Raw genomic sequence first — 20,297 nt, forward strand, 5'->3', positions numbered from 1 at the left:
ATTAACTATTCAGAATTACAAACTACTCCCCAAATTACTAGAAATTAATTAGACCTCCTCTAACATAAGCAAAATATCAAACTTAGCTATTTCTACAGAACAAAAGTTTGTGGAACCATAGATTTATATGTAGAAATTATCAAATGAAGATTGCACAAGAGGGTCAGGAATAACAAAGAGGTTTGAGAGACCAAAGAGCACACATGCAACCATACTTTTGTAAAATTAGGGTAAAAGAGGTGAAAGCCTTAGCATAGATGAGGGCTGGTAGGGCCTTAGGACTAGGTGATATTCCAGTTAGTGTGGAAAATGCATGGGAAATATTGATATCCTGACTAATTAAGGTATTCAACAATAGCTTGATAACTAAGAAAATGCTAGGTAAGTGGAGGAAAAAAACCTTATTGCCTCTATTCTAGAATGGACGATACAAGCAAAACTACACTCACTTCTTTATCTTGCTTGTGTCTTTCATTTGTTCTTCTTAACCTTCCTTTTAATAAATTGATTGTTAAAACTGATCAATTTTTTTTTTCTTTATCTGGAAAATAATAAAATTGTTGCTTTTCCCTAAGTTTTTACAAGGGTTTGGATGACTTAATTTCTATGAACAAGAGATTAAGGTAGTTGAATTGTTTTCCTAAATTGTTAAATGAATATTGCACAAGAGGCTAAGGTCTAGAAGGAGAGGCTTGAGATAACAGGGAACACACATGAAACCCGACTTTTTTAAATTAGGTTAGAAGAGGTGAAAATAGTTATATAAAAGATGGGGACTGATAGGCCTTAGGAGGAAGTAGTATCAATTTGTTCAACAATATACCAGCTACAGAGAAATTGCCAGATAAATGGAAAACGATACGATATTACCAACATAGAATGACAAAAAAGGCATTTAGAGTTGCAACCACAGTCATGGCATTAAACGTATGATCCTGTGCTATGGGAGTGAGGACAAGCTATTAAGACGAAAAAAAGGAATTCTGGAGAACCAGTTTGATTTTACATTTGAGAGGTTAGAGGTCAACTATCGATGCAATCTTTTTACATAGACAGATGATGGAGATGCTAAGTAGGAAGAGTCTCCATATGATTTTATTAACTTGTAAAAAACATATCATAGAATTTCTAGAAGTTAAATTGATTGGGCATCAGAAATAAAGGATTCTCAAATGGATGTATTGATGTCATTGAGGACATGTATAAGGGAGCAGTGATGTTTTTTGTTTTTGGTAACATCAACTTTACACCAAGGATTGGCTCCAACATTGTATCATTTTTTTGTTTTGCTTTAGATATAGATGATTTAATTGCTCATATGCAAGGGGTTTCTTGATGTACTTTATTTGTAAATGAAATATTGTTAGTAAGAAGGGGGTAAGTGCAAGTTATTGAACTCTTGAGGGATGCTTTGAGGGTTTAGTACAACACAAACCAAGTGGAGTGCAACTTTGGCTAGAACACACATAAAACAAATATAGTAGGTAAAATTGATGGTTGGGAGATACGTCAGAGCAATAACTTTCTTTATCTAGCTAAGAAATTGTTAACCAACCAACTACTCACCGTAGTTATCATCATCACTAAAAATCAGCTCATTCCAAAACTTCTAAACCCCATAAAAAATGGTTTTACAAAAAATGGACGGTCCACGATTTTTCATGCCTAGAAAAATCATAGAGAAGTTGAGAGAAAGGAGGAAGAAATGCCATATGATTTTATTTACTTAGAGAAAGCATATGAAAAAATTCTTATAGATTTAATTGGGTGGGCCTTTAAAATAAAGAAGCCCAAATGGATACATTGACGTCATTAAGGCCATATATGAGGGCGCTGGGACTAATTTTTTTTTCTTCTCATAAGTGTCACATTGCACCAAATATTGGCTGTAAGTTAATATCTATTTGCTATAGTTACAGGTTAAGTTCTGTTTTATATGCAAGGAGGAGCCTTAGTGTACTTTGTTTATGGATGATATAATGCTGGTTGAGGACATGCAGTACTTTAGGATGCACCAGATTAAATTGAGGGCCAGGAGATACCTTGAAGAAACCATTAATCTGTTTCCCATAGACTCAAGAGGCGAGTGGCTGAAGTGGATATGTGCCTCTGTAGTGCGATGAAACTTGAACACTGTAGTCAAACTAGGAGGATTAAGTCTGGCTATGCTTTATGGAACGTAATAATGGGGCAATAAAGAAACAAGATAATCATAGAATGAGTGTAAACAAGGTGAGGATGTTGAGATTAACAAGTTAACACACTAGAAATAAACTCATCCGTGGAAATGAAGGAGCCTCAATAGGTGTTAATATGGGAGAATCTCCCAAGATAATCTGGCCATGTGCACACTTCTAAAATACCAATTGCAGATCAGGGGCGGAGCCAGGATTTTGCCCATGTAGGGGCAACTAAGAATATAAATTTTTTTTTTGTGGGGGGCAACTTAGAGAATTTTTTTTGAGGGGGCAATTAAAAGTGGAATTGTTTTCTTTTTTTGTGGGGGCCATAGTTGCGGATTTTTTTATCCGTCGCTAATATCTGTCACAATAGCTTATTAATCTAAGACTGAAAATTCTTGTGGGGGCAAGTTCCCCCACTGTAAATCCGCCCCTGGTGCAGATTGAATAGTCTAATCGAGTGACAAGACAGCTCAAAATGACATAAATTGAGACATTGATAGCAATGTTATCAAATAGCATATGTGATCAGCATATATGCACATATGCAAAATCACACATGGCATATGGGTTGCATATTGCACAATTATTTTTTTATTTAAAAAAAAAAAACAGTAAAAAATGGAAAAAATATTTAAATAATAAGAAAAATAAAAAAAACCTATATCAATATATTTGGATAGTAGTCATTTAGTAACAAGAATAAAAGAACTTAAGAAGCTAAATAGTCAATAAAAATAAACTATTCATGATATGAAGGTGGCCTACTTTAATTATCAAGTTCTAGTTCTAGATAATTCAAGTGGATTCTACTTTAATAGTTTAATCATTGGATATTATGATCTTATATTAGAGTGCATAAACTCAATATTTTGAAAAAAATGAGACTTGAGAATATATGTGAGTGAAAGAATAAAAGAAATAGCTCAGAATAATGCAGGAATATGAGGTGGAAATAAGATAGTTGTAGGAGAAGATAGATTAAAAAAACTTGAATTTAATGCTCCAATAGTGAAATCTTTGCCCATTGGAGTAATATGCCATCGCATATTGTTGAGTGTTGTGTTATCCGCCTCCACTCCCAGGTATCATGTGCTCACGTATCGTGCCCCAGTTCAATCTGTGATTCTCTTATATTTTTAGTTGCGCTTTCTCCATTAGATCGGTCCTTTGGAGTTGTTGGTTGGTTAACATGGTATCAAAACACTGGGTTCATATAAGTCACAGGTTCGAATCTCCTTGAGGGAATTTTCCACCCTTATGGGTGAGGGGGAGTGTTGAATGTTGTGTTATTTGCTTCCGCTCCCAGGTATCACGTGTTCACGTATTGTGCCCCAGTTTGACCTGTCTTTTATATTCATAGTTGCGCTTTTGGTCTTTTGGAGTATTTGGTTGGTTAACATATATGCCATCATGTACATTTGTATGTCATGGCATAATGAACTAGAAACCCTACATAACATGCATAGAAAATAGCATATGCGATCGCATTTAACAACACTGATTGGGAGTGACACTTGAGAACACTTATCGAGTATAATTGAAGGGAAAAATGTTATTAGGACCATTGACCCCATACTTTTGTGACAAGGCTTGTGACAATGATGACAATGGAATGGAGAATCTAAAAGTAATGTATCATCTGTATTTATCTATGGGTGTAGAGACATACTTCTGGGTTATAGAGGATTGGTTTGATGGTCATCTAGCGGGTTAATAGGAATATTTTTAGGTTTAACTTAAGATTTGGATTAGATGTGTATGTAATTGGAGGGACATATTCAGGTTTGATATTTTGAGTAGTCTTGAAAAGTAGGCATGAGTATGTGTAGGGCTGGTTTTGCTAACAGAGAGGAGCCTGAAAATAATTGAATGGTAGAGGGGTTCAATTGGTGAGATGCTCTAGTTAAATGTGGAATTGAACCACAGCAATCTGAAGAGTCTCACTTTAGAATTACAAGCAGTGGAAGTTGAATATAAAGTAATTTATTTAGTGTGTGAAAAAAAAAACCATTATGAGCTTTTTATTGAGTCTCTTAACCTAGGAAGCATCCTCATGGTACTCTTATTCATGTGATTAAATCGAGATTTTTATTGACGAATAAATCACGTCTTTTTGAAAAAGTCGTGATTTAAAAAAAAGAAGTGATTTAATCGTCCACTTTTTAAAGGGTTTTTTCATAGACAATTTATTCTTATAGTTTACAATAAGATTTGATGATGTAAATGATAACACCACTTAGTAGAATTTTTTTTTTATTGTCCTAACACTATTTCAATTTTTTCCCGTTTTTTTTTTTTCCGACTTTTCCCTTGCTGACTTATTCTCGAACCCGGACTTGGTGAATATGCTCTTATTAAGTATGTAGCTTCCAACAATTAGTAGATTTATAACTTGTTTAAAAGTCAAGCTTCATTTTACTGATACATGCTTAACAAGTATTCCTACTATAGTTAATAGCATTGCTCCACCCTTTCTTTGTTTTTATTTTCTTAAAACCCTTTGTTGCTAAGTAACAATGTGTTGCATATTTGTAAATGTGTCATTAGGAACATAGCTTCCAATACATAGAAAAGTCTTTTTGTACACCATTTTAGCTTTAGAATCCACCAGACCACTTTCATCTCATAATTTTTTTTTTTTTTTTGATAAATTGAAGGGAAAATACAATGAAGGTAACGTCGAGATGACTGCCCAAAAGCAGGAAGAACAAAAAACAACAAACAAAAGCAACGAAAACAGCGAAAAGAAACTAGGGGGCTAAAATGTTACAAACGTTCTCCCAATGGACCAAAAAGTCCTCAAAACCACTCCTTTGAATTTTTTGTGTGCCTTGCACCAAAAAAATAAAAGCCCAAGCACTGATACAATCAACTCTTGAGAAGATTGAGTCTTTCCTTCAAAAGTTCTCGCGTTTCTTTCTCTCCACATGCCCCAAGTAATCGCAAACAAAACTAAACTCCAAATCAACTTCTTGGAATGACGGAAGCTCAACCCTAATCCCAACTGAAGCCATTCGCTTAATACTTCTCTAATTGAACTAGGAGGACAACAGGCCACCCCAAATAAAGAAAGAAAATGATCCCACACTTCCTTTATGATCTCGCAATGAATAAATAAATGATTAGTTGACTCTTCCCTAGCCATGCACATACAACAAACATTTGGGCCACAAAACCTGTTCTTCCTCAATAGATCTACTGTTTGAATCCTTTCCCAAACTGCTGACCATACAAAAAAAAGCCATCTTGGACGACACTTTTTGGCCCCACACAACAACATGAGGAAAATTAGGGTCTCCACTATTTGCAAGGTCAGAATAAAAATCTAACCTAAAACAAGCCTTTACTATTGGCCTTCCAAATTCTAATATCATCCTCGCTTGAACCTCTTGCCTCTCTATCTAGAATACTCAACATTTCCAAAATCTCTGGCACTTCCCAATCATTCAATGATCTCCTAAAACCCAAGTCCCACTCCGATGACCTAAGATCCGAAACTCGGAAGTTTGCAATAAGAAGATTCTTTTTCCTTGAGATTGCGAATAGCAATGGAAATCTCTCCTTCAAAGGCACCCACCCCACACATCTTCCCAAAACCTTACTCTATCTCCTCTCCCCACCTTAAAAGTAATTCTTTTTTTGAATGGGGAAAGATCTTCTATATACCCTTCCGCACCCCACCCCCATACGGATTCTTAGCAAAGCCACTCTCCCACCCCAAAGGGTCCTCCCCAAATTTTGCCACTATAACCTTCTGCCACAACCCATTCCTACCTACTTTGAATCTCCATAACCACTTCCTTAGCAAAGCCCCATTAAGATTCCACAACTTTCTGAAAGCGAGACCCCCCAAACGTTTAACCGTACACACATTTTCTCAACTGACCAAGTGAAGTTTGCTTTTTTCCTTATCATGTCACAGAAAATCTCTAAACAACTTCACCAATCTCAATATCACAATTCTAGGAATTGAAAATAAAGAAAGATAATAGACTAGAATGCTAAACAACACACTTTTAATCAAAGTTAGCTTACTACCCTTAGACAATTGATAACTTTCTCAACCACTGGATCCCAAATACTTTTGCTCTTATAGTGCGCATCAAAGGGAAGGCCTAGGTAAGAAGTAGGAAAAGACCTGCATGACACCCTAATGAGATTGCTAAAAACTCCACATCTAGTACAAAACCCATCGGGTGAATCTTGCTTTTCCGAAGATTTATAGGCAAACCTGTAACGACTTCAAAACAAGAAAGTAAACCTCCAAGGAACCTAACCTGATCAATGTCCGCATCCAAGAATAATAAAGTATCATCCGCAAACTGCAACTGGGTAAACCAATGGACCCCTTGCACTTGACCGAAAACCACTTAGATCGCCCCATTCTCCACCACGTTACCAACCATTCTTCCCCAAGCCTCTGCCACCACCAAGAACAAAAAGGGGGAAAGAGGATCTCCCTAACATAATCCTCACGAGCTCTTAAGAAGCCTTCCTGGGAGCCATTAACTAGAATGAAGACCGAACCCTATTCGCCCTAACAAGTATCTCGAGCAACTCCAACTAACGTGGTCATAAACTTTCTCCAAATCAATCTTACAAACTAAACCCAACTCCCGAGATTTTAATCTTGAATCTAAGCAATCATTAGCTATAAGAACTCCATCCAAGATTTGTCTTCCACTCACAAAGGCTCTTTGACTTCGACTAGTAATCCCAACTAGGACCTCTTTCATTCTTGCGCCAAGCAATTTGAAAATGATTTTATACGTGGCACCCACTAAGCTTATAGGTATTAGGTCTGCAATGTCTTCCACCCCTAGCTTCTTGGGAACTAAAGTAACAAATGAACAATTCAAGCCAGTATCCCAAGCACCATGCTCAAAGAGATCGAACAAAACTTCCATTAGTTCCCCTTTAATTGTAACTCCTCAGATGGTCTTTCTTATCAAATTCTTTGCATATCCGAAATAGTATCAAAATGCAACCCCTCCAACTTTGGATTCTCTAAATGTGGTTCAGAATAAAGGTTGTCATAAAAATCTACAACCCCTTACCTAGCCTCCTCCTCCCTTTCAACCTAACTCCCCCAAATTTTAATCTTAGAAATGAAATTAGCCATCCTATGTGCATTTTCCATGCGATAGAAGAATTTAGTGTTATCATCCCCTTTTTTTAACCAATGAACCCTTGATTTTTTATTCCAACAAACCTCTTCCATAATCACCTTCTTACCATACTCTTCCTGAATAACTCCCCTTCTCGCTTTTCCGCCTGGGAAGAGTAAGCTGCCCTCCTCCTATCCAACTCATTTATCTCCGCCAACAATTCCTTCTTTTTCAATTCCACCCTCCCAAAGACCTCTCTATTCCATACCTTTAGCTCTTCTTTGACATACTTTAGTTTCAACCTAAACACCACCCGCGGCCTCCCCACCAAATTCAAACCCGACCACCAACCCTCAACAACTCCTTAAAGTTCTCTTGCAACAACCACATGTTCTTGAATCAACGTGACAGACATCTCATTATTGGACCCACCCAAAGAAGGACCAAGCAATGATCTGAAGTTGGATTTGGCACTGATTCTTGAGTAATTTCTAAGAAATGTTCTTCCCAGCTTGACGATACCAAGAACCTGTCGAGCTTATTTAGAATGGGAGACCCTTGGTTATTAGACCAAGTAAATTGCTACCCAAACAATGGCAAATCAACCAAATCGTTGGCATGAACAAAATCTCCAAACCTCATCATCTTCTCCGTTAGCCTAGAGCCCCCAAACTTTTCAAAGGAGAAACTAATAACGTTGAAGGCGCCCCCCAGACACCAAGGCTTACCCCAATCCAAATTGACATCATTTAACTCCTCCCAAAACTGATCTCTTTCACAATCCTTTGAAGGACCGTAAACCCCTAAAAACCTACTAAAAACTACCATTCACCAGCCTACAAAGAATGGATGCCGAAAAAACTTCGAGGAGAGTGTCCTCAACTACCATGCATCTTTTGTCCCACATAACGATGATACCACCAGTAGTCCCGATCGTTGGAACACAACACCACTTGACTTCCCTAATTCCCCAAAGCTCCCTAACCCCCAATTCATCCACTGCTTCTAATTTCGATTCTTGAATCGCAACAATCTGAGGCTTCACACCCCTAACCATAGATTTTATCACCTCTCTTTTTACAATCATTTAATTCCCTCACATTCCATTACAAAATTTTATACTTCATTAATGACTAGCTTTCTTTTCTTTGAACCCTTACTTGAGGAAGTCCTATGTTTTACACTCTCCTGCCTTATGCCCAAGCTAGTCACTTCTTCTGCAATCAATACTTTCCTTTTTCTGATACCCTCTACATCTACTCCCAATTCCTCCAAATCAACTGGCTCTTCTGCCACGCAACTAACAGGAGGAGAAAACTCCAAACAATCCTTTGAAAATTCCACTATTTCGGAACTATGCAGATAAATCTCGGACAGCTTTCCTCCAACTACTATATCTCTAGCCACAACTTCTCTTAGAATTTCCAGTTCCGCTTCCTTACTGTTCTTGTTGACCCCCACCAAAATACTCAACACAAGAATCTTCTCCTTGTTCCATGTGTAAGAGCCAACAACACTCAGACTCTCCTCAAGCAATTTACTTCCCGACACCACTCTCTCCTTTAAACTTTCCAATCCGTCGTACTTGGATGAACGAATGAGTGTGACAGAAGAACCAATTGAATTCAATGACAAATCCAACAGCATAGAGAAAGGATTTCTCCGGGTATTAACACACCAATCCACTTCGATGATGGGCAACCCTTCACGGGAGAAGACCACTAACCCACCCTCAAAGCACTTCTGCGACTCTCTTTCGAAAAAACCAGTAGAGTACAAGCTTTTGAACCAACATCAAAAGAGGGAAGAATACCGTGAAAAGACTGGGCTTCAGACAAAGAGTTGTTTAAGAGGACAAATATTGAAAGGCTTGAACTCCCTTCACAAGGCCCATTGAGTCGAAAATAGTAAGTGGACTTCTCACGACCAACCACTTGATCCACTACAGTTCCTCCAATTTGGGTCCCCAAAATGGGCCAAAAACAGGAGTTGGTCTCCTTGTAAATAGTCGCCTAATCCACTTCAACTTCTATAGGCTGGTCCCTTGAAAAAAGGCTTGGCAGAAACATGTGGGTATCCTCCTATACAAGCCCAAGGACACCATAATCCACATAGCCCGCAGACCCAAAACTCTTTGGACTTTCCGCATGGTCCAATGAACTTGAGTCCCTAGAATCATCTGATAGACTCGAAAACCTAACTCCTTAGCACACTTGTCCTTGCGCGATTTAACCTTCCACACCCTTTTAACACCTGCATGGGCCTTCCCCACTTGTTTCCCATGTCTTTACACCACTCGTTTCATAAACCCAACTGAGGATTCTTTCTTAGCGAACTTATCTAGAAATTTCTTCCGTCTTTTTGCCGCCCTACTCAAATCCAATGTACAACCACGTGTCCTCTTCAATTCTGCACAAGCAGCCACGTAATCACCCTCGTACACGAAACATGCTTTAATTCAAATAAGGGGCCAGGATCTGATTCTGCCTTTTCTCCTAAATTTAACACCAACTCCACCTCTACTGATCTACCAAACCTACATTGTTGCACACCGGACACACCTTCATTGACCCTGGCTTCAACGGCAAAAGAACACAACGAAGATGGAATCTCCTCCAGTGTACCAATTCCCGCACCACCACCCCCCAACACACCTCCAATGTAGCCTTTTCCTTTAGCTCTACCAAAGCATGGATTTCCACTGAATTGATACCTACTTTGTAATGACACCCACCTGCTTCTACCAAAAGCCCTCCAGGCAATCTCCAAGGCTATATTTTACCTTAAGTCTAGCCGATGAAAATCCCCCAAGTTTGTTGTTTGAGAATCCACCTCCAAAAGACCTCCCAATTGCTCCCCAATGTAACCAAAAGCCTGGGGCCCCCCCAACGATTAAAAGTCAACCCCATAACCTTCACTCAAGACCCTTCCTTTGTCCACGATTCATCCAACTTATTGACCTTCGCGTACCACTGAGAAAGCTTCACCTCTATTCTTGTTAACGACACTAATTTCAAACCAAGGATTGAGGTAGCCACAAATCTATTCTTAGCAAGAAGCACTCTACTCGACTTTCCCCATGCATAGCTTTAGATTAGGTTCCCTTATTTTCTGCTCTCCTTCAACCCTTTCCTCACAGCCTCCTTTAATAAACTCCAGTTAACAAAGTCACAGTTCGAACTACAGACTACTGCCCACTTCCAAACCCATAACAATCCTCTATCCCCGAAACAGGTCTCCTTCCATTCTCATCCCCACCCCTTGCCTTCTTCACCTTACTCGTTCTAACTGGTTCTTTCTTCTTTGATTGCAGCCACGTAGCAGTCCCATCTAAGAGGTTTGACCCTTTGCCCAGTTCCCTTTCTCAACTTGAACAACCCTTAAAAGTGGCTCCATCTTCTCATCAGGTTCACAACAAGCTCTCAGCTTCAAACTGATACCCAGCCACCTATTACCATCCTTGCCTTTTAGGAAAACAAGGATTTGGGTCTTCGATTTTTCTCTGGACAACTGAAGTTTCACAAACTTACCAAACCTGTTCTGCCTCTCTAAAGCTATTAAGGTTCTTCCTTCCGAAATGTGTTTCTTCGAGTACTCCCTACCTGAATCTCCAACAAACGTTAAGATCCTACTTAGCCACAAGCCTTCCTTTAGCTGTAGAAAAACCATCGATTTAAACCTTTTTCCCACTTCTACAATTTCTACTCCTTTACTTCTCTGCTCCCAGCAAAGCCTGAATGATATTTCTTTTGATTCCACATACTCCACATTCATCTCTTCCCTCTTACGAAATTAGTGAATTTGAGTCAAGCCTAATTGGGTTTAGATCATAATTCATCTCATAATGTGTGAGAGAAGATAATAAACCACCCTCTAACTAACTCTTTAATTTGGTCTAGTAGACACAATAAGCTGCAAGGACTGCTGTGCTATTCCTTTGCCATACAGTTCAATTTAAAGATCTAAAGGCCTCAAAGGAGCTCTAACTTCTTCCTTACTGGAATCAAGACCACCTCATTGAAGGTGCCATCTTTATTTCTTATGACAACCATTGTAACAACTGCACCTTGGTTACCCAGAGAGTTCCATCAAAATTTAATTTGATATAAAAATTTCTTGAATTCATCCAAGGAATCTTTGGCTTTTCTTTCATCTTTCCATTAAAAATATTGTTGGTTCTGATTACTAAGAAACTTATCATCCTTGGCCTCAGAAAGCATTTTGTACATGCATCCATTCTTCTAGTATCAGGTGTCTTGTTTCTCCATACAACACCTCAGGGATCTTCTCGGACTGCAGGCCCTTTTCTGGGACCTTGAATTTTTATTTTATTTATTTTATTTATAAGCAAGTAAGTTTGTGGTTAGTAATTAGTGGGTGAAGGTGGGTTTTGATCCCTGCTTGTGGTATCAAGATTCACAAATTTTACCAACTTAGCAGACTAGCACCTTGATGGGCCTTGTAAACACACATGTGCATTACACCCCATTATGTCACTTGGTAAAACAGATTGAAAACATCTCCATCGTAAAGAAATGGATGTTAAAAATGCCTTTGTGCTTTTCTACCAACAACCCTTCGCAGTGCCTCAAGAATACTCTTCTGCTGATCCTGCATCAGTCAAGTCAATTTTAAGTGTAGATGCTATGTTTCACCATATCAACCTTGTATCCGAGTCATATGATTTTAACTTTATGATGAATATTATTGAAGAGAGGCTGATACATAACCTGCATCGCTTACTTAGCTAGCTAAGTTTGTAAAGGCCCATAGAGTGTTGATTTCACAACTTAGGTTTAAAACTAGTTGAACCCACCTTCATGTTCAACTCATTTATTTCTCTTTAAACCTTTCGTGTTTTATTGTTATTTCATCAAGCATTACCATACCATATCTGCTGATCTTTAGGCATTAAGTCGTCCACAAGAATTGAACGTGCATGGCTGTATTCTTGAGGCTGCTATTCAAGCTGCAGCAAATGCAGTTATTGATCTTAAGGATAGTTTAAATGAGTGGGACAGCAAAGTAGGTGACGGTGACTGTGGGACAACTGTAAGTTCTCTTCCTAAGTCATTGTTATGGTTTATGTTTCCTTTGAGGCATTTCATGTGGCATGTGATCTGAATACATGATTTTAACAGATGTTTAGAGGTGCAACGGTTATTCTCGAGGACATGAGGAAGTAGTAAGTTTCTGTTTCACTTGAAGGTCTATTGTTTTAGTGCTGTGATACTAACGCACTATAAAAATATGAAAAAAAACCACATATGAGCAGTATATATTTTTATTGCTTACTATAACAAGGTTCAAACACCTTGGCTAGTTAGTTCCACAGCACCAGAACCTGTGACTTGACATGGTTGCTTGCAAGCTACTAAATATTTCTTTCTATTAAATTTGTATGACTGTTAATGAAAAAACTTTTGTTCGTGTTAAAGATAATTAAACTTTCAAGTTTAGACATCCCATTCGACGATTAACTTTCATATTTTCCTTCTTCTCAGCTATCCTCTGAATGATGCAGCAGAAACCATAAATGAAATTGGATCGTCTATCAGAAGGGTTATGGGAGGGACAAGTGGGATCATGTATTGTTTTTATCCCATCTCTCTAGTTATATTGCTTTCAAATCCATCACTTGGCTCACTCTTTTTAGTTATTACTAAATCCCTCCATCTCCCTCTGAACAGATATGATATATTTTGTAAGGCAGCTTATGCGAAGTTGAAAGAAAGCACTACAGTGGTCACATCCAAACAATGTAAGATGATGTTTTTTAACACAATAATTCTCACATGATTTACAAACTCTCCATCTAACTTCTCTCTTGGTTCAGGGGCTGATGCACTTGAGGCCGCCATTGCTGCTGTCAGCAAGTATGGGGGAGCAATTGCAGGTTACCGTACGTTGTTGGATGCTCTTGTTCCAGCGTTGGCAGTTCTTCGAGAGGTCTCTAGGGATTATCTATTTTACTTATGGTTGCTGATGTGTTTGAAGCTTTGTGCTGATTCTCGTTTCTTCATGAACAGAGGTTAAATGCGGGGGCTGATCCTTCCGCTGCTTTTGTTATTTCTTCCGAAGCAGCAGTGAATGGTGCAGAATTTACCAAATTCATGGAGGCTCAGGTGACATCTCTTATGGAATCCTTTCTAAGATAAGATAGAGAATTTGTGCACATTAGACCCCCCCTCCCCCAAATAAAATAAAATAAAATAATTAAAAAAATATATAAATAAAGGATTAAGACATGCTCTCTCCCCTACCTTGACCCTCATCTCCTGAAGGAAGTGGAATCTTGATAAGCGGTTGAAGATGTTTTCTTTCTTTTTTTTTTTTTTGAAAAATCAAGGATTTTTGGCAAGAAGTAGATCATGAAGGTATTTCTGTCATCACTACCTCCTCATGGAAGGCTGAAATCAAAAGGGGTCATCATCAGTTTGAAAACCCTTACCAATTTTCACCTAAACCCAGAGGGGCACCTTGAAATTAGCCTAAACAAAATCACTGATTATCCCATAAAATACCTCACATGTTTTCATGATTCCACTTCTCACATCTTTGGAAAGCTGATCAAATATGCTTTTGTAGGCTGGCCGTTCCACCTATGTCTCTGCAGAGATCCTTGCATTGGTTCCGGATCCAGGAGCCATGGCAGCAGCGGCCTGGTACAGAGCTGCAGCCCTAGCTGTCAAGGACAAGAGCCAAAGCGTCGTAAACTGAGGCACAACTGGTGTGCCCTTCTCACATCACCATCTTGTTTATCTCTTACTGCAAATTTAACCAATTAAATTTTGCGCACTTTTTTAGGCAATTGTCAGGCTCTCCGCTTGTGCGTTTGTGCATAAAGCTGAGAGAGCGAGTTCATCTATCCGAGTTTGTTCCTACCATCTTATAGAAGACTTTTAAATAATACTCTACAGATTGGTTAATCAGATTTTCATAATAAGCAGTTAAATTAATTCTGACATGAAAACTACAATTTCTACCATCAAATATCCAATTGACTGTGTTATAATAATGCCTTGTAGGTATAGCTTATCATTAAATAAAATGAGTAATGGCTTTTAATTATCCTATGTTACCTTAGACACCTTAAATTGTGCCTGTAATAAAATAAATGAATTAGAAAAAAAATATACTAGCACTTGTCAAAGAGATGGTTTGCAAAGAAAAAGATTCAACCTTCTAGCTTTGCAAAAATAAGAACAGACAAAAAAAGTAAAAAAAAAAAAAAAGAAAAAAGAACCAAAGATGTATACATATATATTTGATGGCCTACCTACTGGTATTTATCCCAACACCACTGGTACATGTGGAAGGGGTGACATGCGTGCCCCATGCGATTAGTCTGTTGCTCTAAGTAGCTTGGATGTCCAAGGTATAACATTTTTACGTTAAGATTCCGCCCTTGTTGATCACATTCTCATTAATTTCACCATCTTTTATGTATGATTGAATTTAAAAATGTTGAATAATTTTTTAAGTGGCCCAAGCTTATATAATCTTAAGTTCTAATATGAGACTTCAACCATGGAGCTTTTAGTCTCAATTCTCTCTTTTCTTATATGGGACGAAAAATATTGTTCAAACTTTATAAAGAAGATGAACTCAGGACAATTTTAAAATATTTGTAAAGATCAATGAATGGTTTTAGAGCTTTTGTTAGAATATTTTTAGATAATGGCTCACATAAGGTTAAGATTCTACAGAAGAATACTGAGGCTTCTAAACAATTTAATCTTGGCAGACAAGTACATCATTTGCACCTATAATCCCCCACCTCTTCTTCCTCTTCCTCTCTCTTTTTGTTAATATTAATCTCCTTTTGAGTTTTTTGATTTTTTTTTTTCAAGTTATATTTTTAAAAATACAATAAAAAGAGTTCTCTTATTTTTGGCATTTAATCATTAAGGGAGATGAAAAAAATACTATTAAAAATCTCAAACGACTATTGTAGATTAAAGAACTCAAATTATTTTGACATTTTGTTCAGTAGGTTTATACTGAATTTGTTTTAATTGATTTGGTACACCTACAAAATAGATTTGATAAGTGTCTACAACATATAATTTTCTCTTGTAAATTTTAATGTTTGATATGCCAATAACTTTCTCATGTAAATCTGTGTTCGGTATGCTCGTTGAAACATTTCTAGACAAAAAAAAAAAAGAGAAAAAAAGTTGGCAGGAGATAGAGAGAGAGGGAACAAAAATGGTTCGGCCTCTTGGGTGGGCATATGGGGTAAAATTACTTCAATTAGATGGATACAATGAGAAATGTCAATTTTTAGCTGGGTGGAGTAAGTGGGTGCGTTGAGCATTTTAGGTGTGTGCAAAATAGTGCCACACAGTTGATTACAATATCCCCTCCGAGCAAGGAAGCATCATTATGTTTCTACGATTCTTTGCGTCTATAGTTTCTAAAGTGTATTTGGAGGTTGACCTAGACTAATTATGAATTAACGAATTGGTCAAAATGAGTACTTAGAAATTTAATTCTCAAAGAGTGTGAGCATCAAATCAACTTGGCAATTCCTAAATTTAGGTAGGAGTCGTCATTCTTAATGCGACTCAAAAGCAGTACGAGGTTAATGGGTTTGAGTTGAGCTTAATCACATTTGGCATAGAGTACAAGTATTTCTTACTGCTAATGGATAACTCAAGTACCTCACAGGGGACAAGTCCATGCACGAAACTTGTAATTTTTCTTAATGAATCTTAATTAAAACTAAGCGAATTATACAACATGTAAGGAAGATGTATTATGGATCCAATAATATTACGAGAATATATCAACTATCTCAACAATATTTTAATCTTTAACGAAGTGATAAAAACCTTGAAGACTACTATTAGGAGATGATGAGTATTTGTGAGAAATTAAATCTTTATCAACCCATTACCTTAGGTCTACAAGTTATGCAAAGACAACGAGACAACTTTAATGTTACCCATTTTCTGTCTCAGACTTAAGTATGAATATGAGCCTATTTGTGTTCAAATTTTAAGCAACTCTCAACTCCCATCATTGTCTGATGTATTTTCTAGATTTCAGAGGAGCTTCTATATCAGATTCTACTTCCTCTATCATTGTTGATTGTTTGGCTTTGGCAGTTATTGGAGGTAAAGGTCGTGGTGCACGTGTTGGTGGCCACAGACGTGGTGGTAGAAGAAGTCGTCGTGGACGTATTGAGTCAGGGGTGGGTCAAGGACGTGGTCCTGGATCTCGGACTTGTTCTCATTGTGGTAACTACTTTTTATTCATTAAAGAATAACTTTAACATCAGGAGATGAGAAAATCATTTTCCTTGGGAGTTGATGGGAAATCAGCCTTTTAAAAAGAAAAAAAGGAAATTTTATTGACATGCCACCGACCTCTAAGAGTGGGCCAAATTCAAAATGTTAGGGTCCTTAAAGTTTCAAGGCATATCAATAAACTTTCTCGGAAAAAAAGTTATTTTTAAAATGAAAAATGATTTTCCGCAAAAATGCACAATCATACACATATAACTCATATTTTCCCAGAAAACCATTTTCCTACCGACCCCACCTTAAAAAGTGAATCACTCCACAATCTAAATCATTTCTGTCTACCTCAACACATCTCCCAAAGAACTCAACCCTCTATGTGATTCTTGCAATTTTTCACGAGTAGAACATTATTATAAATAATAAAAAAAAGACTGAAAGAATTCCTGAATTTATTTGACAAAAGAATAGAATTGAAATGTGCACATCTTGATGGATTGTTTCTTTTTATGGTTTTTCATCCAATGTTGTTGTATGTTCAACTTTCCCTGAGAAGCAGAATTATTCCTGTACAAGGGTGCAAACAAGCGCACCAGGAATATAAAACAACAAAGCAAGAAAAATAATTCTCCTTTCCTTTTCCCTCAACTTCTACCAGCACTGTCTCAGCCACATAATTGATTCCTCTACTGCTTTGCTCCTACAATTTAATTGCTGTTATGTACATTTCCATTATAGTCTCTAGCAAAGTGTACAAGGTGCAATTTCTTCTTCATGTTGCTGTGCGTATAACAGTCGACGAACTAATATGTCTAGAGCTTCCTTCATCCACCAATGCTGGCAAACTTCTCTTGCTTCTTTAACTGTCATCTATATGAAAACAATTCAAAATATAAACTAAATTAGTACATTATCATTCAAATTCTTAGCAAAATTTACAAACACACACATTATTAAGAGTTTATTAAATGTACTCCGACTCTTGGGAGTTCGATTCATAAATCTCCAAATAAGGGATTTATTGATTAAATAGGTGAGTTGCCAATTAATCTCCCCATCCCCCTCTTTAACCTCTTCGACCTTCAAATCTCAAGTACAACATAGGATTCTTAGAGACGTGGAAGTTGATGGGTTTTGGAGACGGAACTGAAAAAACATCATCGGTATAGTCCACGAAATTTTTCCCAAAATTTTATCAGATCTATCTGAATTGAGTGGAAACAAACGTGATCACTCTAGTACTATCGTCGTAATGGATGTTGGATCTTTCCAATTTCCGACGATGTCATGACATAACTTCTTTCACACACACACACACACACACACACACACAATATTTCTACGTACCCATCTTCGGCTACGGACATTCTTCTCTGGCCATGAATCGAGTTGCTCTTTGACAAGTAAAGGGAACATGTATCCTTCATAAAGTGTGTCATTCCTCTTACTCATAAAACTCCATGTGCCCAATTTAGACTGCAATACATAACATAAAGAACTCAATTAAGGATTCATATAAGTTTAGTAGAAGAACACTAAGAGAAGAATCTAAGTTTATTCAAATAATTACCTCGACATTGCCTCGTACCCCAGCTTCCTCTAGGCTTTCTCGTGAAGCCGCCTCTTCCATTGTTTCATCTATCTCCCAACCTCCCTGAATGATAAAATTTCAACGAAAATAAGTTAAAAATTTTATTTTACCAAAAGTCGATCGCCATTATCATTGAAGTTTCATTGAAAAAAAAAAATTGGATTTATAAATTAAGCTATGTCTTCTATTAATTGAACTAAAATTACAATTAGAGGCATTGGATGTACCTTTGGGAACAACATTGTGTGACCTTTTTGTGAACTAATCACAAGAACCTCCAATTCTTCTTGATCGAAACCTTTCTCATTGCCATTTTTGTATCTATAGGGAATGCATCTGCAAAGATCCAAAAAACAAACAATTAATTTTATTTACACAAAATTAAATTTCTATTTATAAAAAAGGGGTAAGACGTAGCAAAAAAATATCCCATCACAATTTGATTTGAAAAAGTCTAAAAAGACCAAACAATTATCAAACCCTAACTTTTTTTCTTCAAAAAAATACAAAATAATCATTGAAAAAGTCTAAAATGGTAACCATAGTTTCATTAAATTTTGAAAGAAACTCTGTCATTCATTTTTTCCCCCTTTTATCATTAAAATCAAGGAATATTTACAAAACAATTAATCAAGACTAAGATAATCCAAACATTTTGACGAAATATTCAAAAACGAAACGAAATAAACTTTTGAACCACACCATTAATTAATTAAAAAAAAAAAAAATCATTCAGAACAAGTCTGATACAATTCAAAATATCCGCCAAACATTCAATATTTTGAACTCGTAAATTGAAATTAAAAAATAAAAACTTTGAACCATGCATAATTCACTACTTTTAATTTAAAAAGAACAAAATTATATATATAGAGAAAGAGAAAGAGAAAGAAAAAGAAAGAGAGAGAGGGAGAGAGAGAAACATACCCAACAACTTGGCGGCATCCTTTATTATATCTCTGCAAATGTCTTCCTGTTCGAGATACCAATGAGATCACCATTTCTTCTTCTTTTTAAGAAAATTTTGTAACAAAAAAAATGAAAAAATCTCTTTCGATCACTTTTTTCAAGTGTTTGGCTCTTATTGTCTCCCAATAATATCTGAGAAAAACTATCTGAACCTATGGTTTGTTTATCTTTCTTGGATAACAATCCTAAGCAAAGACTATATTTATGTCTCTCTATCTGTCTATTTCTATACCTTTCCTCCCTTTAAATAGATAGAAATAGAAATACTAAAGAGAGAAAGAATGGTTTTTTGGTTTACAAAACCGTGTCTTGAAGATATGAACGTGTGTGTATCTCTAACGCGTTCCGTCGCGCCTTCGAAGACACATCCGATTATTAAACACGGCGTGTTTTTTTTTTTAATATAAAATTGTTTATATTTCTACGTGTTGTAATATTATTGGTTTAAACACCGTTGACAATTTTAATTATATCCTGCCTGGAGATTGAGATGATGCCACGTCATTAATAGTCAAACGCTCACCACAGCCAGGTACCAGCGTTAAAAAAGCTGTTTTACTTTTCTTTGGTAAGCGTGCGCGTGATCTGATGTATATTTTGTGTGACGTTAGTTAGCATAGTCAACAAGTGGAGTTGGTTACCACTTTAATTACAATACTGTACAATACAATGGGGGGTTGCTGATTTAGACATTAAGAAGGCCTCCACGCTTTAGAATTTGTTCTAAGTTAATATTTGAGATACCTACCTAACCCCCTTATGTTTTCAAATTGATGACATGGTCCTCTTGACTTTGATCTTCTCAAATGTCATAAATATCTTTTATATTTGATCTCTAAATACTAATAAATAAATAAAAATCATCCCCAAAATATGTCATCTTTAAAATTTTCAACGTCTATTATTAATTATTTTTAATTTTTTCAACTTTTTACGAAATGCTAGTTCGGTGTCAAGACATAGCCTTGCCGACATGCTATCAGCATTGGTTTAATATGTCAACGATGCTTTGTTTTTCCTGATGCTTATGTTGGTAATAATGGGTTGTTAGTGTCAGTAAGTAGTGGAGTGGTGCAATCCAATCAGGTAGTCAAGAGCTCCCATTCGTTCATGAAATACGACATCCTTACGCATTAATGTTCATTTGGTCTCCCTCTGGCAATGTCACCAGAAGAAAGAAACGTTGGTCAAAGGAAGA

At 36.9% G+C, this 20,297-nt stretch overlaps 2 protein-coding genes across 2 annotated transcripts in view; one reads left to right on the top strand and one right to left on the bottom strand.

Annotated features, from left to right (window-relative positions):
* LOC147393992 (putative 3,4-dihydroxy-2-butanone kinase) overlaps positions 1-14,264 on the top strand; it is a 29,123-nt gene extending 14,859 nt beyond the window's left edge. The window contains exons 14-20 of the mRNA XM_086453667.1: positions 12,200-12,343; positions 12,433-12,476; positions 12,796-12,879; positions 12,982-13,052; positions 13,128-13,240; positions 13,321-13,416; positions 13,880-14,264. Of these exons, the coding sequence (XP_086309793.1) occupies positions 12,200-12,343; positions 12,433-12,476; positions 12,796-12,879; positions 12,982-13,052; positions 13,128-13,240; positions 13,321-13,416; positions 13,880-14,011 (684 nt within the window). The 3' untranslated portion in view covers positions 14,012-14,264. The remainder of the gene's footprint in view (positions 1-12,199; positions 12,344-12,432; positions 12,477-12,795; positions 12,880-12,981; positions 13,053-13,127; positions 13,241-13,320; positions 13,417-13,879) is intronic.
* Positions 14,265-16,974: 2,710 nt separating this feature from the next.
* On the bottom strand, positions 16,975-19,336 carry LOC147393993 (nudix hydrolase 18, mitochondrial-like). The gene is made up of 5 exons (XM_086453669.1): positions 19,058-19,336; positions 18,358-18,466; positions 18,110-18,193; positions 17,887-18,015; positions 16,975-17,409 (listed from the first exon to the last, which is right to left on the bottom strand). The coding sequence occupies exons 1-5, from the start codon at positions 19,129-19,131 to the stop codon at positions 17,281-17,283; spliced, it is 525 nt and encodes a 174-aa protein (XP_086309795.1). The 5' UTR covers positions 19,132-19,336; the 3' UTR covers positions 16,975-17,280.
* Positions 19,337-20,297: the final 961 nt, after the last annotated feature.

The sequence above is a fragment of the Akebia trifoliata genome, chromosome 9, assembly GCF_017979445.1.
Source record: "Akebia trifoliata isolate Shusen 1 chromosome 9, ASM1797944v1, whole genome shotgun sequence".
NCBI lineage: Eukaryota > Viridiplantae > Streptophyta > Magnoliopsida > Ranunculales > Lardizabalaceae > Akebia > Akebia trifoliata.